The sequence below is a fragment of the Chiloscyllium punctatum genome, chromosome 11 (assembly GCF_047496795.1).
Source record: "Chiloscyllium punctatum isolate Juve2018m chromosome 11, sChiPun1.3, whole genome shotgun sequence".
In the NCBI taxonomy this organism is placed as follows: domain Eukaryota; kingdom Metazoa; phylum Chordata; class Chondrichthyes; order Orectolobiformes; family Hemiscylliidae; genus Chiloscyllium; species Chiloscyllium punctatum.
Genome location: NC_092749.1, coordinates 84,890,754 through 84,917,776, shown reverse-complemented (window position 1 = coordinate 84,917,776; position 27,023 = coordinate 84,890,754). Strand labels below are relative to the sequence as shown.

At 39.2% G+C, this 27,023-nt stretch overlaps 1 protein-coding gene across 11 annotated transcripts in view; it reads left to right on the top strand.

Moving 5' to 3' along the window:
* The window catches only part of senp6a (SUMO specific peptidase 6a), a 160,230-nt gene that overhangs the window by 53,407 nt on the left and 79,800 nt on the right, over nt 1–27,023 (top strand). For 5 of the 11 annotated variants that reach the window (XM_072581152.1, XM_072581156.1, XM_072581155.1 and 2 more), the window contains 5 exons: nt 7,674–7,819; nt 11,377–11,535; nt 20,523–20,546; nt 23,701–23,771; nt 24,843–24,997. In XM_072581152.1, the coding sequence (XP_072437253.1) occupies nt 7,674–7,819; nt 11,377–11,535; nt 20,523–20,546; nt 23,701–23,771; nt 24,843–24,997 (555 nt within the window). Of the gene's footprint in view, nt 1–3,811; nt 3,860–7,673; nt 7,820–11,376; nt 11,536–20,522; nt 20,547–23,700; nt 23,772–24,842; nt 24,998–27,023 lie in introns of all 11 variants that reach the window. The other 6 variants (XM_072581157.1, XM_072581160.1, XM_072581158.1 and 3 more) reach the window with 5 other exon arrangements.

Genomic DNA, 27,023 nt, shown 5'->3' with positions numbered 1-27,023 from the left:
GAAAGCACCACCTGTGCACACTTCATTGGTGTTTTGGGTTGTGCACAATGTCAAACATTGTCATATCAACGGTGGAAGTTATTCGACTCCTTAAGGCCAACAAGCTAAACTAAAAAGTGCTAACTGTCAGGGAGTGGTGAGGTGGAGGGAGCTGTCTCATTTAAATACATCACAGGACAGCTGTTTGAAATTTTAAAATTCATTCCTTCTCTACTGGGAATTTTCATCAGAGATTGATAATTGTGAAATTTTGTTTCAGCACAACAATATTTGTTTTACAGTTAATTACACAATCTACATCTGACTTGCGAATGACTGATAATGACATTGGATGTTTACTAGGGAAAATTCCATTCCTAGAAAAAGTTTCAAGGAAGTATTCTTTAGATATTTTGTGATTTCTCAAATTCTGCTGAGTCCCTGACTGTTCATTCAAGTGCACTGCGCTACTTTGACACTTTTTTGCTACATTACAATGTTGTTTAACGATGTGTACAACCTTAATTTCTTAATGTTTCATTGCCATCCATAGGATAATTTCTAAACTTCACACCTTAAGCTGATATTCTTCTGTGTTTGTTGTAACTTATCTTCTATAAATGGAGCCTGAATGCTTTATGATCAGAGTTCACATTTATTGTTGATATTATATTTTATGATGTGACCCAGGCTTGTGACAGTGAAACGTCTATATTATGTACAGCACACTAATTTTTAATCTTTGTTGTGTACTTTCCAACTTTGAGAAAGATAATTTACCTAAGTGAAATGAAACTATAAATCAACAAGTGAACTCACTTTACACTTAATAAATTAATAAACAAAATACTATTTATAGATAAATAAGATTTTTTGGTTGTTGCAAAGGTTGGAGGATTTGAGCTATAGGGAGAAGCTGGACAGGCTGGGGCTGTTTTCCCTATAGCATTGGAGGCTGAGGGGTGACCTTATAGAGGTTTACAAAATTATGAGGGGCATGGATAGGATAAATAGACAAATTCTGTTCCCTGGGGTTGGGGAGTCCAGAACTAGAGGGCATAGGTTTAGGGTGAGACCTAAGGGGCAACTTTTTCACACAGAGGGTTGTCAGTATATGGAATGAACTGCCAGAGGAAGTGGTGGAGGCTGGTGCAATTGCAGCATTTAAAAGGCATTTGGATGGGTGTATGAATAGGAAGGGTTTGGAGGGAATGGGGGGCCGGGTGCTGGCAGGTGGGACGAGATTGGATTGGGATATCTGGTCAGCATGGACGGTTTGGACCAAAGGGTCTGTTTCCATGCTGTACATCTCTATGACTCTATAAATAGTATCTTGTTCCAATGTAACACAATTCCCAAGTTTGAGTGCCCATCCTTTGCAAGCTGTTCCTGTCCAGGGTCAGAAGATTAAAATTTTCAAGTAAGTCTGATATCTTCTGCTTCCTCACTTTCTCCTCCCAGTTGTACCTTCTTACCCTGATGCTCTGTCTTCATCTTTCTCTCTGCCTGTCTGTTTTTCTCTCTCTCTCTCTCTCCGTCTCTATCTCTCCACCATCCCCACGCCTACCCAAAATGTGCTGTGACCTTTAAGAATTACTATCCTGAAATAAAGAGCAAGGAAATCCATTGAAAACCCACATTTGAATTTCCAATCTTTGAATGCCAGAGGCATCACTACACACACTGATCTATCCAGATTTAATTTACCACTTACCCACTTCACAATGTAACTCTCAAGAATTAAACGTTTCTTGTTTTGGTTTTGATTTACATCAAGGTCCATCTGTTGTGAAATGTAATTTCAAAAGTGTGATAGTCAATTGGATGAGAAAATGTCAGCTGGTAGAGCTTGTTCTTTTAGCTGATTGGGTTTAGTTTGCAATATCATGAACCTTATCCAATTTAATGAATTTGTTAAGGAAGTGAATGACCCTTTGTAATAGTGTCGAACAAGTAAATAGTTGAAACTTAAGTATCATTTTCAAGGATGAATAGAAAGGTTTCAGGATCAATCTATTGTCATAAACTTCATTATTTAGCCCTGAATCAATTTATAGGACAACTCTATCTGATCATAATTTCTTAATTGTTTTTAACTGGTTGACTGACATTCATGAGACAATGCAAACCCTTCATCTTAACTCGTTGGATTAAACTTTTTATTTCTACTTTGGTTTTATGTAAAAATAACACAAAATTGCCAGAGCAGATTTGTATGTGCAGTACAAAACTTTGTCGATGATTGCAGCCTACCTGTTTCAAGAAACAATGCCTTCAAGGCTGCTTTGCTCAATGTGGGCAAATATCCCAAAAAATGCTTTTTAAAGATATCATGGCATGTAACCTAACATTGCTGATCAGAATATTTAAGCTGTTGAATTTGTCAATTATCACATTCTTTTACATAATGCTGAGGTCCTCTAAATTTTTAAAGTAAATTTTGAAAAATTAGCAGTCAACATTTGCATAGTTTGTTGACTTGAATTACCTTTTCTAGTAAACCACAAATTGCAAAAAGCAACAGTTAAAAGTAGATGAGTATCTACGCCATCATTCATATGACAGTACTGTGAAGCATTCTAATAAGTTCCAGTCATATCCATTTGTCTCTTCCAAGTAATGCAAAAGGAAAGACAAGGGGCAGCGGCACAATCTGGAAAGCAAAAACATCTGTTTATGTATCAGCTATGATCCCTGTTAGTCATGGGTCTGTTGAAGCCACCTCAGTCAGAAGGTTTTGCATTCAAGTCCTAGTTTAGCTTGGATTTTTCAATTCTCCAGTATCACACTGAAGGAATGCTGCATTATTAGAGGTACAGCCTTTTTAGATGAGGCAATAGGGAAAGGTGTTCTTTGCCTCCTTTTTACATGTAGCTTCCTCATTGATGGAGGGCTGTTTGTCACGATGTTCCAAACATCACTATGGCATTATATCACAATGAGCTGAAAATGTGTTGCTGGAAAAGCGCAGCAGGTCAGGCAGCATCCAAGGCACAGGAGAATCCACGTTTCAGGCATCAGCCCTTCTTCAGGAATGAGCCAAGAAGAGGCAGGTCCCAAGAACTACCTCAGATGCGGTAGAGCCTGAACTCATGCCATCTATGCTACTAACTATTGATGTCTGGCTATCTGAGCTAAGCTCCCCATTCTCTTCCCCCAGATCTTGTGGCTATTTCGAAGAAAAAGCAGAGGGGTTACGCTTGGCAGAAGTAAAATATTGGTGATGTTAGAAATCGGAAAGTACTCAAGAAACTTAGCAGATCTGGCAGTATCTATGGATGAAATAGAGTTAATATTTTAAGTCCAGTATGACCCCACAGAATTCCGAAGTAGTGTCATGCGGGGCTCAAAACATTAACTCTGTTTCTCTGTCCACAGGTGCTGCCAACCTCCTGAGTTTCCTAAGCTTTATCCATTTTTACATGGGTTATCCTGGTCTTCCAATCAACGCTTATCTCTCAGTTGATGTCCCAAAAGCAGATTATCTTGTCAATATTTTCACATTGTTGCTGTGTTCAAATTGTTTGGTGTATTTCTTGCATTTCAGCAATGGCTACTTGTTAAAAGCACTTGATTGCAATGTTTTCAGGCTGTGAAAGGTACCAGATAAATGCAATTGTTGCCAGAACAGGAATCCTTCAATCTATATCTAATTGAAACAAACTGCTTCATGTACTCCCAACAGATATTTCTGGTTCTCTGAACTTTGCAGCTTGCTTTACTGTACTTTTCAAATTTTCAGCATCATTGGTATTTTATTTTAATTCACATTGTAAGTAGGGACCCAGTCACGACCCTAAATACAATATGGTTTTTGTTTCCATTTTTTTAGAAATTAAGACTAAGTGGATGATGCTGGACTTAACATTGACTGAAATAGGTGAGAGTACTGCCGTCTGCTACCGTTGCAGTAGAAAGTGATAATTTTTAGAAATTTGAATTCCAAAGACATTTTTAAGAATTCTGCTGTAAAAAAAAAATAATGTGGAGGCATATGTCAGGTATAGACAGCTGGGATCGAGTGAATCCCTGGAGGAGTATAAGGGCAATAGGCATATGCTGAAGAGAGAAATCACGAGAGCCAAAAAAGGACCTGAGATACATTTGGCAAATAGTTAAGGAGAATCCAAAAAGATCCTAAAGTACACTAAGGGCAAAAAAATAACTAGGGAGAGAATAGAACCCCTTAAAGATGAACGTGGCCATCTGTGTGGAACCCCAGGGGATGAGTGAGATACTAACTGTGAATATTTTTCATTTGTATTTACTGTGGAGAAGTACATGGAAGTTAGATAACTTGGGGAAATAAATAATTATGTCTTGAAAAGAGTATACATTACAGAAGAGGAGCTTAGATAAATCCCTGGAACCTGATCAAGTGTTTCCCAGAACTGCGTGGGAAGCTAAGGAAGAGATTGCTGGGCCCTGTGCAGAGATATCTGCCTCGTTGACAGTTAAGGGTGAGGTGTTGAAAGACTGGAGGTTGGCTAATATTGTAACATTATTTAAGAAAGGCTGTGAGGAAAAGCCAGGAAACACTAGACCAGTGACCCTCATGTCAGTGTTGGATAAGTTGTTGAAGGGAATTCTGAGGGACAGGATTAACATGTATTTGGAAAAGTAAGGACTGATTAGGGATAGTGAACATAGCTTTGTGGATGAGAAATCGTGTCTTACTAACTTAATTGAGTTTTTTTTAGAAGGGGTGAGGAAGATTGAGGGAAAGCAGTCGACATTGTCTATATGAACTTCAGCAAAACAGTCAACATGGTTCAGCATGGTAGACTGGTTAGTAAGATTAGATCACATGAGATCTAGGGGAAGGTAGCCAATTGCATGCAAAATTTGCTTGTAGGTAGAAGACAGTATGGTGGTAGAAGGTTGCAGACTGGAGGCCTGTGACTACTGGTGTGCCACAAAGTTTGGCACCGATCCACTGCTTTGCATCATTTATATACATGATTCTGATGTGAATAAAGGAGGCAGATGACACCAAAATAAGAGGTAGACAGTGAAGAAGGTTACCTCTGAGTACAACAGGACCTTGATCAGATGAGCCAATGGTTCGAGGAGTGGCAGATGGAGTTTAGTTTAGATAAATGTGAGATGTTGCATTTTGGTAAGGCAAGCTACAGCAGGTCTTATACAGTTAATGATATGGCTCTGGGCAGTGTTACCAAATAGACACCTAGGGGTAGGGGAAGGTGTAAAATTTCTTGAAAGTTGAATTGCAGGTAGATAGGGTGATGAATAAGGCATTTGGTACATTTGCCTTCATTGGTCAGAACATTGAGTTGGGAGGTCATGTTGCTGCTATACAGGATTTTGATGAGGCTACTTTTATAATACCGTGCACCCCCATTTTGGCCATCTTTCTGTAGGAAGGATATTGTTAAACTTGAGAGGATGCAGAAATGATTTACAAGAATGTTGTCAAGATTGTAGGATTTGAGGTATAGACAGAGGCAGAATAGGCTGGGTTTCTTTTTCCTGGAGGCTGAGGGGTGACCTTATTAGATTTAAAGAAAACATAAGCATGGAGAGGATGAATAACCAAAGCCTTTTTCCCATGGTAGGGCAGTCCAAAGCTAGAGGACAAAGGTTTAATGCAAGGAGGGAAAGATTTAAAAGGAACCTAAGGGGCAGCTTTTTCATGCAAGGGGTGGTGTGTGTATGGAATAAGCTGCCAGAGGAGGTAGTGGAGACTGGTACAGTTGCAACATTTAAAAGGCATCAGGATTGGTACATGAATAAGAAGGATTTTGAGGGATATGAGCCAAATACTGGCACATCGGACGAGATTAATTCAGGACATCTGATCTGCATGGATGAGTTGGACTGAAGGGTCTGATTCTGTGCTGTACACCTCTAACTGTCAAGCGGACTAGGTCAGATTGGGATGTCTGGTCAGTGCGGACAAGTTGGACTGAAGGTTTTGTTTCTGTGCTGTGTGGTATTACAGCTATTTAGAAGATACCAAATACCTGAACAACAGAAGAGGTATCCACTGTAGCTTTGTAGCATGACCAAAAACTCCAAGTCATGTTTATATGTTGTATTGCACTCTGCAGAATTGGAGTCCTGACAAGAACCAATTTAAATCCCATTTTGCTGAGAGGCAATGTCCACTGTCCAGTGAAAGTAATTTTCCTCAGTCTTCTGAGAAACCAGTACTAACTTCCTGCTGAGATACACTTCAGTGGCGATGACAACTCCTCACCACAGCATGGTGCATCTTCGAGTCATCTTTAATTTTCACACTCCCTATCTCTGCAGCATTCAGCTTGGTGATAACAGAAAATGTCCACTTTACCTAGTTGTTTCCAGCAGCTGCAGTTTTTCCTTTCTTTGTTCTGTGTCTTTTGAATCCTGATTCTGGCACGAGTAAAACTTCCTTTGTCTTTCGGTATAAAAAATTGGCATTTTGCTTTCATTTGAGCTGGATCTGAACCTGGTTCCCTGTGGCAGAAAGGTCATATCAGCTATCACTAGGTATAACTAGTAGGAGTTTTTTATTGTTATTCACTCATGGGACATGGACATCACTACCTGGCCAGCGGTTATTGCATTTCTCTAGTTATTCATCAGAAGTGGTGGTGAGCTGCTGTTTTGAAACATTGCATTCCATGTGCTGTAGGTGACCCACAGTGCCCTTAAGAGAGTTCCAGGATTTTGACCTAGAAACAGTGAGGAACTACAGTATATTTCCAAGTTGGGATGGTGAGTGGCCTGGAGGGGAATTTGCAGGTGCTGATGTCCCCATTTATCTGCTGCCATGGGATTATGGCTTGTGCTTAGCTGCACCATAAATTTACCTTCAATTGAACTAAACTTTTGAAATGCAGCAATTTTATAAAATTTTGCATTCAAAACACCTGAGAAACTTAGGAGTTTATTTTCATTAGAGGTTAATCTGTTATTCTGGACTTGCTATTTCTTTATTTTTCTAATTTATTCCTATCTTCTGTAATGCTGGACTTTTATTTCTTTTATTTTTCTAATTTGTTTTCCCCTAAGAATCTGTACCTAGGTCCCCTTGTACCTAAGATGGCACCATAAGTGACACTTGTAAACTTTTCACTGTACTCATTTGCATCCATTTGAGAATAAAGCTAATTTTAATTTTAATCTGACCTTGGATCAGTGAATTGAAAAGTAACCATGCTGGACGTGCCAAAATAACACAAAAACGAATGTGGAGAATTACAATGTCTACATCTTCAAAACAAATTGCAAGTTTTTAAAATTCTTTCATTGGATGTGGGCATCACTGGCAAGGACAGTTGCCAGTTTGTTCCCCATCCCTAATTAACTTTTGAACTGAATGGCCTGATTGACCAATCAATGGGCAACTAAAGATCAGCCACATTGCTGTGGATTTGGAATCACCTGGAGGCATGACCAGACAAAAATGTTAAATTTTCTTCTCCTAAAGGACATAAGTGAGCCACATTGAGTTGGGGCATGTAATGATGCCATTTCTGAGATAAGCTTTCAATTCTAGGTCTTTATTAATTGAAATAAAATTCTACCAGTTTCTATAATAGGACTTGAACTCGTGTCCCCGGAATCTATGGATTACCCATCCTGTGATGTTACCACTACACTGCACCTCCCACTAAAGTTGTAACTGACCACACCAATCCAGAAAGCATGTGCACTAAAGTGCCATTTGTGATTACTTTCTCTTTCAGACCAAAACTCCCTTTTCATCAGAATCAGTTAACAGTACTGGTTTCTTGAAAAACTATACAAGAAGAAATCAAGGCAGTGGTTTTTCTAAAACTTTGAAAGGAAATGCAACTGGACTCAACATGCTGGGGTCTGGCAAGAAACCAAGGTCTGTTAAATTTATAAACTCATTTAAATTCAAGCATTTCAGATGAGCAATATTTTCTTTAGGCTCTCTAACCGGTGTTTTTTGTTTGCATTCAAAACCTGTTTGTGCCGTTGCATTGATTCAGGATGTTAAGGTATATGACAAGCTAAATTAATGATTTTTGTGATCTTTCTAACAAAGATTGCATTCTGGCCTTTCTAATAAAGATTTTGTACAACTTAGAAGCCGATGTCATGCAGCACAATGTGCCTTTGCCAGGTTTTTGATCGAGCAAACTAATGAACTCAAGTCACTGACTATTTTCGTATGCCTCTGTATTGTTTCCCTTTTAAGTATTTATCCAATGCATTTTTGAAAATTACTATTTTATCTTCTTTCAGGCAGTGCATTTCAGATCATGGTGACTCACCATAAAGGAAAGTTTCCTAGTGGTGTCTCTGACCTTTTGTTAATCAACCTAAATCTCTCTAACAATAGCAACATACTGCAAATTCTGAAATGAAAACAAATTCTGGAAATGCTCAGCAGGTTGGCAGTGTCTGAGAGAAAGTAACAGTCTGTTGAAACTCTTGTCCTCTCCACAAATGAGACTGCTTTTTCTATATTTATTTTTCATTGTCATTTGTTTACTGACTATTCTGCCATTGGGAGGCATTTTTAATACACTTCTGCAGCAAGTGTGTATTTCTAAACGTAGCGGTCTACTTGAGTGCTACCAAGAGGGCTGTGGCTTTTATTTGTACTCAAGCATGTGCATGTTTAATGCAACTTGTTGAGCATGCATAATATAATGTCCCATGGGAATTTAGTATGTAGAATTTTCAAAATAATCCAATTGTGACTGCATCAAAATATAGAGAAGGAACTTGTAGGGAGCATAAACTTTTTCCATTAGTTTTTACAGGTATACAAAGAGAAAAAGATTTATCTTCAACAATGTATGTTCCTTAATCAGAAGCAAGAGAATTTATAATGGGGAACAAAAAATGGCTGACAAGCTAAATACATACATTGGTTCTGTATTAACTTAGGAAGATGCAACACATCAGAAATATTGGGGAACACAGATTTTAGTAAGAGGGAAGTTACACAAGGAAATCAATAGTCTGGTTTTTGATCGAGCAAACTAATGAAGTTGGGGAAATTTATGGTATTGAAGGCCACTGAATCCCCAGGCCCTGATAATCTACTTCCCAGAATAATTGAGGAAATGACCCTAGAAATACTGGATGCACTGATGATCATCTTCGAAGATTCCTTAGACTCAAGAGCAGTTCTTACAGATTGAAGGTTAGCTAATGTAACCCCTCTGTTCAAGAAGAGAGGCAGAGGGAAAACTGGGAATTATAGACCAGTCATTCTGATGTCAGCAGTGGGGAAGATGCTATTGACCATTATAAGATAATTAATAACTGAGTAATTGGAAAACAGCTGCAGGATTGGATAGAGTCAGCATTGATTTACCAAAGGGAAAGCATGCTTGATGAATCTGCAGGAGCTCTTTGAGGATGTAACAAGTAGAATTGATGAGAGAATGTGGTTCATTTGGGTGTTTGGACAAAGCCCCACGTAAGAGATTAGCTTGGAAAATTAAAGTGCATGGAATTTGGTACACTGTACTGACATGAATAGAGAACTGGCTGGCAGACATGAAACCAAGAATAAGAATAAATGGTCCTTTTCCTAAATGGCAGACAGTGACTAGTGGAGTACTACAAGGATCAGTGCTATGAACTCAGCTATTCAATTTATATTGATGATTTGTATGAGAGAACTAAATGTAATATCCCCAAATTTGCAGTTGATTCAAAGCAAAGTGGGCGGGTAAGCTGTGAGGAGGCTGCAGTGTGAATTGGACAAGTTGAGTAGGCAAATGCACATATGATGTGGACAAATCTGAATGGTCATAAATTGAGAGAGGGGAATGTGCAGTGAGTCCATGGTGTCCTTGTTCACCATTTGCTAAAGGTAAGTAAGGAAGCAATTGGTATGTTAGCTTCATAACGAGAAGATTCAAGTACAGGAGCAGAGATGTCTTGCTGCAATTATACAGGGCCTTGGTGAGACCACACCTGGAATATTATGTGTAGTTTTGTTCTCCTTATCTGAGGAAAAATGCTCTTTCTGTAAAAAGGATGTAGCAAACTTTTGATTAGACTGATTGCTGGGATGGCGGGACTGACATGTATAAGAAAGATTGAATTGGTAAGAATTGTATTAACTGGAGTTCAGAAGAATTGGGGGGGGGGGGGGTGCGGGATATCTCCTAGAAACCTATAAAGTTCTGACAGGACTAGTTAGGGTAAATGCAGGAAGGGTGTTCCTGATGGTGTGGGAGTCCAGAACCAGGGGTCACAGTATAAGAACTCAGGGTATACCATTTAGGACCAAAATGGGAAATTTCTTCACACAGTGACGTCTATGGTGACTGGCTACCATAGAAAGCAGTCAAGGCCAAAATATTATATGATTTCAATAAGAAGTTGGATGTAGTATTTGGAGCTAAAGGGATGAAAGGATATGGAAGAAAAGCAGGAACAAGCTATTGAGCTGGCTGATCACCCTTGGTCATAATGAATGGCAGAACGAGCTCAAAGGACTGAATGGCCAATCCTAATTTCTATTTTTGTATGATTAAATGGCCTTTCTCATAAAGCATTATCTATGCTCTGTGGACACAACATGCATCTTTATGCTGATCGTGTATTTTAAGAATTTAGGTGTGGATACTGTGCTTAATGACTGAAAGTTTAACAAAGTTGTGGTGAGGTCCAGTTCACTGGATGCATGGAAACAAGTGAAGGAACATACACCAAATGTCAAATTCTTAACATTGTTAACAAAATGCAGAATTAAGATAATACAAACATAGCTAGAAAAATATGGGCCTCCACTGCTTTGTTTTTACTAGAAAGTTTTAAATGTATACCTTCATGGGATATATTGACTGACTTAAAACATTGAGATGTGTAAAACAGCATGCAGTTCTACTGCTTTGACCTAGAGGCTGCAAATAGTGTTGGCTTTGATCAAGTTAATTGTAAAATGGAGTCAAGAGTGTGGTGTTGGAAAAGCACAGCGGGTCAGGCAGCATCCAAGGAGCAGGAGAATCGATGTTTTGGGCAAAAACCCTTCATCAGGAAAGACTAGGTTTCCTGTCTGCCAGCCAGTTCTCGATTCATGTCAGTACACTTCACCAAATTAATTTTACATGCTAATCTCTTATGCAGGGCTTTTGCCCGAAATGTCAATTCTCCTGCTTCTCAGATGCTGCCTGACCTGCTGTGCTTTTCCATCACCACACTCTACTCTAATCTCCGGCATCTACAGTCCTGAATTTCTCCCACTTAATTGTAAAATAGGTCGTGCAAGTTTATCACCTTCTTATTTAGCACAGTCAGTCTTGTGATCATCTGCTTGAAAGTTTGCATGATATTTCAAACTCTGTCCCTTCTCATCTCCAAATTGCTGATGTCTCTACTTGTCAGTAGATAATTAGAATGGCATTTTTCTTTAAAAAAAAGTATATTTAAATGCCAACGCTTTTCTATTTACAGTGAAACTGTGACCTCCCAACTTGTATCAAACAAGGAGATTGAAAAAAATCAGAACAAATACTTCGTAATTAATGGTCCTTCACCTCCAGGAATTGTGGTCCGTGGAAGGCGGTTTCATCATGCCAATACCCAATCAGTTGTAAAAACAGCAGCACAAAGGTAGTTCTGCTCTTTTTTTCGTGTTCAATTGCTAATTCATTGGACTGTTTTGGAGTTTTAACTATCTGATTCAAAATCCTGAAAAATATTAGCCCAAGTTTTCCAATGGCTGGGCAATTCTTTCTGCAGCGTAAATGAGAGTTGTGCATCAGGACCCTGCAGAATCCCAGACATAGAAGACTCCCTGGGAATTGAAGATTCCAATGAGCAATTCGATTGTGCTAATTGAATTTCCAGTTAAATTGTAGAACTTGGAGTGTTCTGCAATTAATTAAACAGTTATTCAGGACAGATTAGATTATTAAAAACCCAGTCTAACACCTGAATAATTAATAAACTGACAAGTCAAATTAAGAACATGAGAACAAAGGAGCAGAAACAGGCTATTCAGCCCATTAGTTCAGGCAGCATCCAAGGAGTTTCGAAATCGACGTTTCGGGCAAAAGCCCTTCATCAAAAAGCTCCTTGGGTGCTGCCTGAACTGCTGTGCTCTTCCAGCACCACTAATCCAGAATCTGGTTTCCAGCATCTGCAGTCATTGTTTTTACCTTATTCAGCCCATTAGGCCTGTCCCAAGATTCAAAATGATCATGGCTTCTTACACACCCCTTATAACCTCTGGATCCTGAACTACATTCCCCATTTTCCTCAGGGCTGAACAACTACAATGCTCCCTACTCCCTCATACCAACCACTATTTTCCACCTGGGACTGAAGATCACCACACTGCATCCCATTCCCTAGTAACCTGATATTCTCTGTACACCCGGACATGCCTGAAACACTCCATCATCTACTTGTCCTACTTCTGCTCTTTGGCACTGGCACCCTAATCTTGCCTTACATGCTTACCATTTCACAGAAGTAGCCTGTGATACTAGTCGTTTAACACTGAGAATATGGCAGCTACTTTCCCTACATATCCTACACTGCAATGCACAAGTAAGAATTAAAATTGCTTTGGCTTTCTGAAGGAACTCTAATTGGAATCTTCAGTCAGAATTGTGGTGACCTTTCTTTACACACAAAAAGGAATGGAGTGGCAATTCCCCCTTGTCATATAACAAAGAATAATTTTACAAGAACAAATTTCTTATTGTTGGTATTCCAAGACTAAAGAATGGTATTGTTTCAGAGACACTCACATTGAGGCACCCGCACCGATTAACCCCACTCCACCAAGGACATGCAGGTTCTCTGCCTCCTCCATCGCCAACCCTAACCACCCAACGCCTGGAGGAAGAATGCCTCATCCTCTGCCTTGGAATACTGTAACCAAATGGGATCAATGTGGATTTCACCAGATTTCCCATTTCCCCTTTCTCCACCTTACCCCAGTCCCAACCTTCCAACTCTGCTTTGCCCTCTTGACCTGTCCATCATGCTTCCCATCTATCCGTGCCACCCTCCTCTCCGACGTATCACTTTCTCCCCCACCTTCATCTACCTATCGCACTCTCAGCTACCTTCCCTACCCCCTCCCCCCAACCTAGCCCAAACTCCTCCCATTTATCTCTCAACACACCCCAATCCACTTGCCTCATTCCTGATGAAGGGCTTATGCCCAAAACGTTGATTCTCCTGTTCCTCAGATGCTGCCTTATCTGCTGTGCCTTTCCAGCACGACACTCTTTACTCTGATTTCCAGCATCTGCAGTCCTCACTTTCTTCGAAGGAGAAGTTGTTGAGAGTGAGGACTACTTCCACCAATCAAATGAGTGTGTCGGTGGAGACCCAGCTACCTTCACCCCATACCCCCACCCTCCTTTTTTTTGTCTCAGCACTCCCCCAACGCATTCCTAATGAAGGGCTTATGCCTTAAACGTTGACTCTCCTGTTTCTTGGATGTTGCCTGACCTGCTGTGCTTTTCCAGGGTCACGCTTTTCGACTCAGATGTACCATGTATGTGTGCATGGTAGAGCTCTCTTGACATCAGACATTAATGCCAACCTGCTTGTATAAACCTGCACTATTCCACTTAATAAAGTTGGACCAATCAAATTTATAAAGGTAGTCTGGAGGGCAAGTTCATAAGCATGTATTCAGGACAGTTTCTTGGAATATGTAATGAGACTGGATTATTTAACTACCTTTTAGTGAAGGGTCCCAAGGCAAGATCATGAATTTTGATATACAGTTGGAGGGTGAACAATATGCGTCTAATACTAGAGTTTTAAATTGAAGCAATTACAAAAATGTAATTTTGGCTAGCGTGGCTGGGAAAATAAGGTAAAAGGTAGAATGGTAAAGAAGCATTGTCTGACACTTGGAGAGAATTCGTCATTATTAGCAAAATCTTTTCCTATGGAATTAATCTGTGATAAAACTTTGCCGTCCACAGCTAATTTAATAAGTTTACAATGGGGTTAAATTTCAAGAAAAGGTTTACAGTACTGCAGAGGTGGAAGGATGCTTTTCGGAGTGGAAGGTTGTGACTGGTGGTGCTCCAGAGGGATAAGTGCTGGGACCTCTGCTGCTCGTGATCTACTTAGATGACTTGGAGAAAAATGTAGTTGGTCTAATTAGTAAATTTGCTGACTATACAAAGATTGATGATGTGGTTATTGAGGAGGAGAAGATTGGAAAATTTTCAGAGATCAGTAATAGATGAATAAAGCAAATATAAGGGAGAAATTCTAATATTAGAGGAAACTGGCAAAGAATATAAAAACAGACAGCACAAGCTTGTGGTAGTCTATAAAAAGAAAGCTAAAGTAAGTATTGGTCTGTTTGGATGACAGTAAGGGATTCATAATGGGGAAGTAAGGAAATGATATCAGTGTGTTAATTAGAACAAAGGACAATACAGCACAGGAACAGGTCCTTCGGCCCTCTCAGCCTGCGCGCTCACATTTTGCCTTTCCGTACTAAAACTGTCTTCACTTACAGAATCTGTATCCCTCTATTCCCTTCCTATTCATGTATTCATCCATGTGTTTCTTGAATGCTGTTGTTGTGTCTACTTCCATCACCACCTGTGGCAGTGTGTTCCAGGCACTCGCCACCCTTTGTGTGAAAAACATACCTCACATATCTTTTAAATTCCTCCCTTCCATCCTGCACCTTGAACATGTGACCTCTAATAATTGACTCCTCCATCCTGGGAAAAAGCCTTCTACTTTCCATTCTATTCATGCCCTTCACAATCTTATGAACTTCTATCAGGTCACTCCTCAACCTCCTGCATTCCAGTGAAACCAAACCAAGTCTATCCAACCTTTCTTCATAGCTAAAATCCTCCATACCAGGCAGCATCCTTGTCAACCTTTTGTGTACTGTCCCCAAAGATTCCACGTTCTTCTGGTTGTGTGGTGACTAGAACTGTATGCAGTATTATATGTGTGGCCTAACTAAAGTTTATAAAGCTGCAGGAAATCTTGCCTTATTCATAATGTTCCTTCCAACTAAGGCAAGCATGCCTTTTTTCTTTGCAGCCTTATCCACCTGCAGATCTGTAGACCTGCACACCCTTTGTATATCAATACTCCTGAGAATTCTGCCATTCACTGTATAATTTCCATCTGTACTTGACCTTCCTAAATGCATCACTTCATGTTTGTCTAGATCAAACTCCATCTGCCATTTTTCAGTCTAATCTTCCAACTGATTATATCATGCTATATCCTCTGACAATCTCCTCAATAACTGTAACACCATCAATCTTTGTATTGTCAGCAAACTTACTAATTAGACCAGCTACATTTTCCTCCAGTATCATTTATGTAGATCACGAGCAGCAGAGGCCCCAGCACTTATCCCTGTGGTGCACCACTAGTCACAACCCTCCATTTCAAAAAGTATCCTTCCACTGTTATCCTTTGTCTCCTATGATTAAGCCAGTTTTGTCTCTGTCTTGCCAGCTTAACCCGAAACTAAGTGACTTCATATTTTGTACCAGTCTGCCATGAAGGACCTTGTCAAAGGCTTTACTGAAGTCCATGTAGACAACATCAACCACTTTCCCTCATCAATCATCTTCATGCCCTCCTCAAAAAACCTGATCAGGTTACTGAGGCATGACCTCCCCCACACAAAACCATGCTGTCTATCACTAATAAGTCCATTTACTTCTAAATGCTTATTGATCTTGTCCCTGAGAACCTTTTCCAATAATTTTCCTATCACTGAAGTGAGGCTCACAGATCTGTCATTTTCCAGGACTATCCTTGTTACCCTTAAATAATGGGGCAACATTTTCTATCCTGTAGTCCTCTGGAATCTCACCTGTGGCCAAAGAGGATTCAAAGATGCATGTCAATGCTACAACAATTTGTTCTTTTCCCTTCCTCAATATCCTGGGATAGATCCCATCAGGACCCGGAGACTTATCTACCTTAATACTTTTTAAAACTAACAACACTGCTTCCTTTTTAGTAGCAATTTGGCTTTGAAACTTGACACTCCCTTCCCTGAGATCGTCCTTCACCAATTCCTTCTCTTGGGTGAATACTGACAGAGTATTTGTTTAGGACTTCACCTCCCTCTTCTGGCTACGCCCATTGATTCACTCCCTCATCCTTGATTGGACCAACCCTTTCCCTGGCTACCCTCTTGCTTGTTATGTCTGTATAAATAGCCTTTGGATTCTTCTTTATCCTGTTTGCTAATGACTTTTCATGGCCCCTTTTAGCCCTTCTAAATCTTTGCTTAAGTTTCCTACTTACCTTATATACTTCAAGGGCTTCGTCAGTTCCCATCCTCCTAGATGTTGCGTATGCTTCCTTTTTTTTTAACCAAAGTCATAACATCCCTGGTCATCCAAGGTTCATGTAATTGTTATGTATCATTTGATGACACTGTCAATGGCACTTTGTTATTTTGCTTAATGAATAACTGGTTTAGCACTAGTTTGATCTGTCGTGCATTTGTGGATAGGACATGTTTAGGCAATTTTTCCAAATAGGTATTTTCAACTGTTGTAACAATACACAACAGCTTAGTTAGGGATTAATTTCACTTTGGAGCATGTCTTCTGTCATGTTACCATACTGCCATACTGGTTGTCAGCAGTTTGTTGATATCATGTGGTGAATAGCATTGGTAGAAGACTGGCATCTGTGATCCTGGGATTCTTGGGAGGAGGCTGGGTCAGATCATACAATTAGAACTTCTGGCTGCAAACATTTCAGCCCTGTCTTTTATATTGTTGTGCTAGACTCCCCTATCATTGTAGATAGACATATTAGTGGAGTTTGCTCCGATTGATTGTTGTTTAATCATCCACTACCGTTCACAGCTGGAAGTAGCAGAACATCAGAGCTTTATCTGATCCACTGGTTGTGGGATCATTTAGCTGTGCTTATTGCATGTCGTTCTACTGTATGGTATCCAAATGGTCCTGAGTTGTAGCTTTACCAGGTTGACTCTTTCATTCCTGGTGCTGCTCATGTTGTGCTGTCCTGTATACTTTATTGCACTGCATTGATCCCTTGACTGAAAAAAACAAAACAAAACTGCAGATGCTGGAATCCAAGGGAGACAAGTAGGCGGTTGGAAGAACACGGCAAGTGAGGCAGCATCAGGAGGTGGAGAAATTAACATTTTGGGTGTAACCCTTCTTCAGGACTTGAATGCAATGGTATAGTGAGGGATATGCCAGGTTGTGAGCTTACAGATAGTTGTTGAATATAATTCCACTGTTGCAAGCTCTGTTCTGATACTATCCCATTTGATATAGTTTTAGTACCATGCTACCCAATGAAAGATACATTCAGTGTGAAGAAGGGGCTTCTCTTTCACAAAATGTGTGCTGTGGCCACTACACCTATCTTGTCATGGACAGATGCATCTGCAACATTTAGACCTGAGGTTGTGCAGTCAAAATAGATTTGTTCCCTCAGCACCTGCTGCGTGCCCTGCTGCCTAAGTGAAATTTGACTCAATATCCTCAGGATGTTGCCTGGGCCTCTGGATTACTATCCTAGTGACATTATTACTGCATAACCAGCTCCCCATTTTTTTGTATTTAAATCTTCACAGTAGGATTTCAACCAGCAATCTTTTGATATGGTACAGCTACCATTTGAGAACAATTCTTGGTTCTTTTTGTTTTAATGGTGCTAATTCACATTTTGGAGATTTGTGACAAATATTAGTTGTCACTCAGCTGCTGATTGCTTCATCAGTTCACCTTCCTTGCAGGTTTGCTGCTTTATTTATAGCCCTGATCACAGGAAGAAGTGTTATCTGAGATGTTAGCTTTATTTTCTTGAAACAAAATGTTATCGGGTACTTAATGATTTTCTTCATCCGGTTTTCGATCGTGTAAGAATGTTGGAAATATGTACTTGGATTTTTATCACTTACTGCATTTGCATCCTTTAATCATGGGCACATAATGGAGTTTTATTGAGTGAAATAAACAAAGTTGCAGAGCCTTTGTATGATTTGTTCAGATTGTTGAGCTAAATTGCTATTCATTTTGTAGTTTATTTTGATGGCATCAAATGGGCATCTAATTTCCGATAGCAGTTTTTGAAGCAACCTTGTTTAAGCCAGGCACTATATTGTGTTAGGTTCCAATCATAACAAAAGTCAAAGATAACAATGGACATTACCCAATGAAACTCTTTTTGTTATGGAATTTTCGTTCATTTAGTACTTGTGGTCCTACTTTCAACTATACCTTTTATCTATATGATTTAATTTTTTTACGCCTACGTGACTATCCTCTTCTCCAGTTAACCACTTATCTCTAAAAATGGTTTTGCTGATTCCATTGTGGTTCTTTTGCCAGCCCCCACTTTAAATCTGTACATTCCTGACTGCCAAAAACAATTTGTTTATTTACTCACTCAAATCCTTCATGATTTTAGATATCTCTATCAGGTTTCCTCTTAATCACTTTCTGCTCTTGAAAAACCCTACTGTTTCAATCTATCTACACAGGCAAGTTGCAGGTGTACAGCTATAAACCTCTCACCGTTTCTTCAAAGTCTTCAAAATCTTCCAAAGTTATGTCATCTGAAGTTGAACATATTTTTCCAACTGTAACCAAACTGAAGTTTTTGTACGACGTCAGCATAGCTTCCTACACTTGTGCCTCTATTTTGAAAGCCTAAGATGTTAATGTTTTGTTAACTGATTGTAACCAATGTTTCTGTTTAAAGCTAATACCTTTTGTGGTTAAAATAAACATTAATTTCCAATAACAAAACTGTCTCCATTGACCTCCATTAAAGCAAGTCCTTTGGATGTGAAATGTTGGAAAAACCTCCGTCAAACAATAACAATATCTTTTGAAAAAAAGTATAAACTCATCTAGATTCCTTTTATGCATTCACCTATTTAAAATCTCGTAGTTGGCAGTGATTGGGGTTGAATGTGGATGTAAGCATGAGAAAGGAGTCGCATAGGAAGCAGTCACAAGTTCTAAAAGTCTTTTGAATCATGAGTTATATTTTTTTTAAAATTTCCACTAGCATAAGCCTGCCAGCATTTCGTTGAGCATAATCCTAATTTTTAAGTGCTGTTATTAGCTTTTGAGAGCATTAATATAATATCTATAGCCTAATTAAAATTACCAGCAGAGGGACTGTATATGTTTTGGAGAGCATGGGACTTGCTAGAAACACAGAAAAACTGTCTAACATAAATCAGTTACATGCAATAAGTTAAATTAATTTTTGACTATCTGATCCCTGTTAAGTTCACCTAATGTATCAAGTTTCTTTCAGTGATCATTTGTAGCATTTTTTATGGAATATCGATCAAATTCAAATGCTGAAATTTGAAGAAATTAAATAATCTTCTATGTGGGGGGATTTGCTTTTGTGATGTCCATGCTTTCATCAAATTTTTGAGATTTAAGCAAATGACCAAATGTGTACGCTTGAAACATTTCATCCTAATTCATGTAATTATGTAGTAAAAAGTAGTGGTAAAAGAAATCCTAATGTATCAATCAGTTAGGAACTGTAACTGATGTTTCTCTTTAATATTATTCATATTGGTTATTTTCAGCTGTTAACTAATCTGTTCACTTTGTATTAACAAAGCCAAAATTATTTTGATCAGTATATGCTGAATAGTTTGGTGTCATATGAATGCAACACTTTTTTTTTTGGAAAATGAATTGTTTTCAATTTTTTAGTTACTCATACTGTAACTACTACTGATTGCTTGCTCATGAATATTTTACAGTAAATTTGGGAGGTGGGGAAAAGATTTTTGTGGTAACTTGGTGAGAGGGAAGTACACATTTGAACAGCATTTCCAAATAAATCACGCCAGTACTTCAGTCACCACATGCACAGAATCAGTCAAGATTTTGGTTAGCTATCTCAGGCAGAAAAGATAGTTTCAGTACAGGTTGGAAATTGTGTGGTTCTTTGCATATTTGAACTTGCCTTATCGATGCATATCTGCACATGATTGGATTATAGTACCAGTTTTCAAACCACTGAAATTCATTCTGCCCTAATTAAATCGTAGCCTCCAGGTAAGTCGTCATGATGTAATATCTGAGTAGCAGCACTTTAATGTTGCTCAGCTCTCCAGTATTTTCAATTTGTGATTAACACTTTATGGCATTTAAATGATGGAGCAACATTTGGTCTAAATCTCTATGATAAAGGTCTTGTCTTTGGACTCCAAACGCCTCAACACCCAAAGTGGGATAGGTAGTGTAAATTGAAAGTGGCAGAAGCATTTTACTGAAAGCTTTTTTTCAAATTTTATACTGCATTTTAAAGAGATTAAACTGGAAATATGATACATCAAGTAAAATTCTAAATTTTAAAATAAATTGGAATTTACAAAGCATCTCCTGATTAAGCACTTAGTTTAATTAGTGCTGTTGTTGGACATTTTACAGTTTATTTTTAAAATAATCAGGCTTTTAAGGAGTCTGTATAACTGGAAATAGTGTTTTATCGTTGACTTCTAAAGAAACTAAAAAATAAAACCTGTAATATACTAATATTTTGCTCTGTGTCAACCTGTAACATTAATGTGAGTTTATTACTTTTTCTCATTTTCTTAAAAGCAATCTTGGCTTATCTGATGAGGGGTAAGTGTCATTAATGTTTTCACATAACAGCTGGGTTTGGAGTTGCACACTCTTAAATCACTTAATTAGTGTAAATGCATTGTGCGCTTGTCATTTGCTTGGGACTTCATTTAAAATGAGTACGGTCAAGGCATGCAAGTGTGCTGGTTCAGCTCATCTCATCTTACCATTTTTTTTTCCAAAATGGCATTTTTCCATTCTCCACCACAGGTGTTCTGTGTGATCTTGGCAATCGAGTCATGTTTTTTTGACAATTAGTATAGCATAACAAACATTGCAAAAGTAATGCACGTGTACTTTAATTCTGATCATACTGTTCACTGATCCAATCCCTTTAAATTTTGATCTTGCATGCTGTGCTCAATGTGAACATACAATTGAAGTTCCTTCGGTTTAATTTTGCTGTTCACTAACAAGTTTTGTGCAAACAAGATTCATATCTGTTCCAAAGCTGTAGATAATTTTCTTGTAGTTTTGTTCTACTATAGAACCTAAGTGTCATAAATTGAAACAATTCTTCATAATCGGTGAAGAGATCTAAGCAGTTTCAGATTGGAGTAGTGCAGAATAAGCTTGATTCGGAAGATCCATTGCAATGTTTCAAGAAGTGATCATTAGTCCATCATTAAGCTATCTGCTGCTGTAGAAAGCTGACTATTCGTCAACATCTCCACACCATACTAATTAGTCCTAATATCTACTTCAGATTTATTTCATTGGAAATTAAGATTACATTTGCAATCTAGAGAAAGTAACTTGTGGTTAATTACACTGTTGTGAAAGAATAGTTGTAAAATCCTGAAAAAGCATTTGGTACCCAAAAGATTGATACAGAATGCCCAATGAGCTGCAAATTTGTTTGTGCACTAAAATTTGTGACAATTCTCAATAGCTTTTTCTAATGTCTTCTCACAGGGTCATACCTCACTGAGGAGGCCCTTAAACCCATCAAGTCTGTGCCAATCTAACTGCACTAAATCTCACTTTCGAGCATTTCACTCATAGCCTTGAATCTTGTGACATTTCGAGGGCTCATCAAAGTACTTTTTAAAGGCATTCTCCTACCTTTTTTACCCTCACAACTAGTATATTCCAGATTCCCATTCCCGTTTGGGTGAAAGTAATTTTTCTCAAATCCCCTCTAAGCCTCATGCCTTTCATCTTAACATTATGCCCTCTTGTTTTTGACCCTTCAGCTAAAGGGTACAGCTGCTTTATATCATCCTGTCCATGCTTCTCATGATCTTATACACCTCAATCACGTTTCACCTCAACCTTTTCTGATTTAAAGAAAATGACCCACACCTATCTTTTCATAGCTAAGAGGCTCCAACCCAGGCAATATCCTGGTGAACCTTTTCTGCACGCCCTCCAGTGCAATCTCATCCTATAGTGCTGCACACTGTGTGGCCTAACCACAGTTTTATACAGCTCCAACATTGCCCTATAAACAGAAGAGAAGTTACGTTGTACTAGGTAGCAATAACTTCACCATAATTATTTTAATCAGTCTGTTTGGATATGTTATGACTACCTCCCAGGACGGGTATGACTTGAACCTGGACCTTCTCACCAAGGAATAAGGATGCTATACTGTGCCACGCAACCCCTTATTGTCACATGTAAATATTTTTCAGAAATCTGTTCAGATATGTCTTCAGGTTTATATTTGAATGCAGACCTTTATGACCCAAAGTTAGGGTCACTGCCCCTGTGCCAGAAGACCCTTTATCTACACTTGTATTATGAAAATATAGCATTGATTAACTCAATAAAAATTAAACTGGAATCCATTGTTAAAAAATTACTCTTCCTTGTTTTGCACAAGTACAAGCTTTTAAGTGGATAATTGTCAGTGTGAATGTGCTTTGCTTAATATAGTTAATACACTCTGCCAGGACTGTTGCTGCTGAATAATAGTTCCCATTCTTTCATGCTTCTTTCAAAAGCAACTCGTGTCATGTGAGGTTTCATGTCAAACCTTAATTGTGTTGTTTTCTTCAGAATTTAATTGCATGTGCTTAGGCTTACATCTTGTAATGTTATTTAAAATTGTTTTATGCATAATTACTTGCATGTGCAGCAAACACTTGGGAATGTATATAATATGTTAGCCTTCATTGTAAGAGAGTTTGAGAAGAAGAGCAAGCAACTCTTAATGCAGCCAGGCATTACATGAAGGTTTGGCCTCATTGCTTGCCATAGAGGTAGTGCAGTGACAATTCACCAGACTCATTCCTGAGGGGAAATTGGGTCAACTGCCTTTATTCACTGGATTTTAGAAGAGTGTAAAGGGATCTTATTGAAACATAGTCAGAATGGATGCAGTCTTGGGATGTGGGATAGGTCATTTTGTACTAATGAGAAAGACCTTCTCTGAAGGTGGTGAACCTGTGGAAATCTGTACCACAGAAAGCTGTGGAGACCAAGTCACGGAATATCTTTAAAGAAAGGAGTATAGATTTTTAAGATGCTAAAGATGTCAAAGTAAAGAAAAATGCAGGCATATGGTATTAAGATAGAGGATCAGCTGTGATTGTGTTGAATGGTGAAATGAGCTCAATGGAATTGCAATAAACTTTCAGGTTGACAAAAGTGATGGGTGGGTTTGACGATCTTAAAACAGTACCTGTTTTGTATTAGCAATAACTTTTCAAACTGAATATGAATAAGCACTAAGTTGTAACTGGCTTTAATACTATGGCTGCTGGATGCAGGAGTGTGGTTAGCACTGCTGCCTCACAGCGCCAGAGACTCGGGTTCAATTCCCGCCTCGGGCGACTGACTGTGTGGAGTTTGTGCATTCTCCCTGTGTCTGCGTGGGTTTCCTCTGGGTGCTCCGGCTTCCTCCCACAGTCCAAAGATGTGCAGGTCAGGTGAATTGGCCATGCTAAATTGCCTGTAGTGTTAGGTAGGGGATAAATGTAAGGGTATGGGTGGGTTGCGCTTTGGCGGGTCGGTGTGGAATTGTTGGGCCGAAGGGCCTGTTTCCACACTGTAATATAATGTAATCTAATCTAATAATCTAATCTTTTTGGTTTGTTGAAAAGAGTGCTTAATTAGATGTTGCGTGGCTGTTTAGGTTATGCAGTGGATTGCGAAATCTATTTGGCAGAAAGACCAATTTCTGTTAAAATCATTTATATACTTTCAGAAAAGAATATCCAGCTGATGTTCAAAGGATTCCAGTGGACAGTATTATTTTAATGGAGTCTGATAGGAAAGGTGAGTCTGTAGTTTAAAGCTGATTCATAACTTTTTTGCTTTTAATCATCTGTGGAGGTTAGAGATCAGTTATAGAGTCATAGAGATGTACAGCATGGAAACAGACACTTCGGTCCAACCCGTCCATGCCGACCAGGTAACCCAATCCATTCTAGTCCCACCTGCCAGCACCCGGCCCATATCCCACCAAAGCCTTCCTATTCATATACCCATCCAAATGCCTTATAATGTTGCACCACTTCCTCTGGCAGCACATTCCATACATGTACCACCCTCTGTGTGAAAAAGTTGCCCCTTGGGTCTCTCTTAGATCTTTCCCCTCTCACCATAAACCTATCCCCGCTAGTTCTGGACTCCCCCACCCCAGGGAGAGGACTTTGCCTATTTACCCTATCCATTCCCCTCATAATTTTGTAAACCTCTAGGAGGTCACACCTCAGCCTCTGACGCTCCAGGGAAAACAGCCCCAGCCTGTTCAGCCTCTCCCTGTAGCTCAAATCCTCCAACCCTGGCAACATCCTTGTAAATCTTTTCTGAACCCTTTCAAGTTTCACAATGTCTTTCTGATAGGAAAGAGACCAGAATTACATGCAATATTCCAACAGTGCCCTAACCAATGTCCTGTACAGCTGCAACATGACCTCCCAACTCCTGTCCTCAATGCTCTGACCGATAAAGGAAAGCATACTAAATGCTGCCTTCATTTGCCTCCACTTTCAAGGAGCTATGAACCTGCACTCCAAGGTCTCTTTGTTCAGCTATACTTCCTATATGTCTGAGATACCTGTATGTCAGTCATATATTCTTAAAATGCTGTCCATAGAGCTGAAATAAAAACAGAAAAAGCTAGAAATACACATCAAGCAGTACTTGTGGAAAGAAAAATATAGTTAATCATGGACTGACTGACATGCACCAGGTTTAAGCCAGTACGCTATGGCATTTGCAATAGATGTTCACTAATTTACTTTTGTAAGCGTACTTCAAGTTTAATGGTCTCTTTATATTGATGAAGCATTTTGAGTTCTCGAAACTCTTTACTGAGCTCAATCTTTGCATTTTGTTTGATAGATGTAGGCTCTCCAGAATTAGAAGAACAGATGTATTCTGTACCAAATATTAAAAGACATGTTTCGACAAAGCGACTGAAAGAAGGCTTAACGGCAGCATTGACAGGATCAACAGCTGTTGAAGCTTCTGCTGCGCAAAATCCGACACATACAGAGGTGGGCATTGGTAATTTTCTTTCCATGTATAGCGAGATTGGTGCTAGAACTATAAATGCAAAAAACAAGTTGAGACCACACAGTTATGTCTGAGGAGGGAAGGTCCTTTGATACGCCTGACATTTTCAGTAAGGTCCATGACATTCTGGGAGAGAAAGTAATGGAAGTTGGTATTATTAATCATTTTTATCTTGACACATGTTTATCTGTGCTGATTATTCAGATGTCTTTAGCAGTTGTCTCAGTGTCAAATAATTATGGTGGCAACATTAGTTATATAGAATTCTAAATGGAATGCACTGCATGAAATGATTTGCAGCCATGAATTGTTTTATTATAAAAGCAAGCTTCTTGATTGGTATAGGAAGTGGTTCAAGAAGATAGAAATTGTGTTGCAAGTCTGGTTGAAATATTCAAATTAAGTGAGACCTAACTCCTACATACTTTTGAACATAGAGTACAAATCAGCAATTTAGGCCCTCCAGCTTTCTCTGCCATTCAGTAAGACCATGGTTGATTTGATTTGTGGCCTGAACTCCATGTTAATACCTGACTGACTTATTGGTTAGCGCTCTATCTACCTGTGATTTAAAAATATTCAGTGATCCCATCTCCATCATTCTCTGGGCTGGAGTTTCAAAGATTAAGTGGGACACTCATTATTTTTAAACTGTGTTTCATAGTTCTAGTTTCTTCAACACAGCTGAACATCCTTTCAGTATGTTCCTTGACAAATTACCTTGTATCTTGTATGTCTCAATAAGATTGCCTCACATTCTTCTAAATTCTAATGGAAAGTGGCCCATCCTGTCAGATTTTCTCATAAGATGATCCCCTCATCTTAGGTGTCAGTCGATTGAATCTTCTCTAACAAATTTACATACCCTCTTAAATGAGATGAAAACTGTACACCGTACACCAGATATGGCCTCACCAGTGTCCTACACAATTGTAGCAAAAGGCCCCTTTTATGTTCCGTTCCTTTCACAATAAACAACAACTTTCCATTGTTTTCCCCATCACTTGCCCTATTTTAACTACTTGTGATTCATATACCAGGACATTCAATCCAGGGTGGCACGGTGGCTCAGTGGTTAGCATTCTGCCTCAAAGCACCAGGGGCCTAGGTTCGGTTCCAGAAGTTCAGGCAGCATCCAAGCAGCTTCGAAATTGACGTTTCGGGCTAAAGCTAGACTTCAACAGTTTCCTCATTTCCCCTTCCCCCACCTCACCCTAGTTCTAAACTTCCAGCTCAGTAACTGTCCCCTTGACTTGTCCGGACTTGTCCTACCTGCCTATCTTCTTTTCCACCTATCCACTCCACCCTCTCCTCCTTGACCTATTACCTTCATCCCCTCCCCCACTCACCCATTGTACTCTATGCTACTTTCTCCCTACCCCCACCCTCCTCTAGCTTATCTCTCCACACTTCAGGCTCACTGCCTTTATTCCTGATGAAGGGCTTTTGCCCGAAACGTCGATTTCGTAGCTGCTTGAATGCTGCCTGAACTGCTGTGCTCTTCCAGCACCACTAATCCAAAGATATGCAAGTTAGATGCATTGGCCATGCTAAATTGCCTATAGTGTTCAGGTTAGTCATAGGAAATTCTGGGTTGTAGGGATAGGGTAAGGGGATGGGTCTAAATGGGATGATCTTCCAAGGGTCGGTGTGGATTTGTTGGGCCGAGAGGCCTGTTTCTTCACTGTAGAGATTCTATTCTGGCACCTTTTCAAATATCTTCTGGAAATCTTAAGTACAGTAAATTCACTGTTTTCTCTTTATGATCTTTGCTTGTCACTTCCTTAAACAACCCTAATGAATTAGTCACTCGTCTTCCTTTTTATAACCATGTTGTCTCTATCTGATTATGATTTGAAGTGACTTGCTGTTATGATCTTAATAGATTCTGCCAGCACAATCGGAACACAAGATAACGAGTCAAGAGTTTTTATACAGCACACTTCTCCGTCACTCATAGAACCCCTACAGGTTGGAAGCAGGCTATTTGGTCCATCATGTCCACAC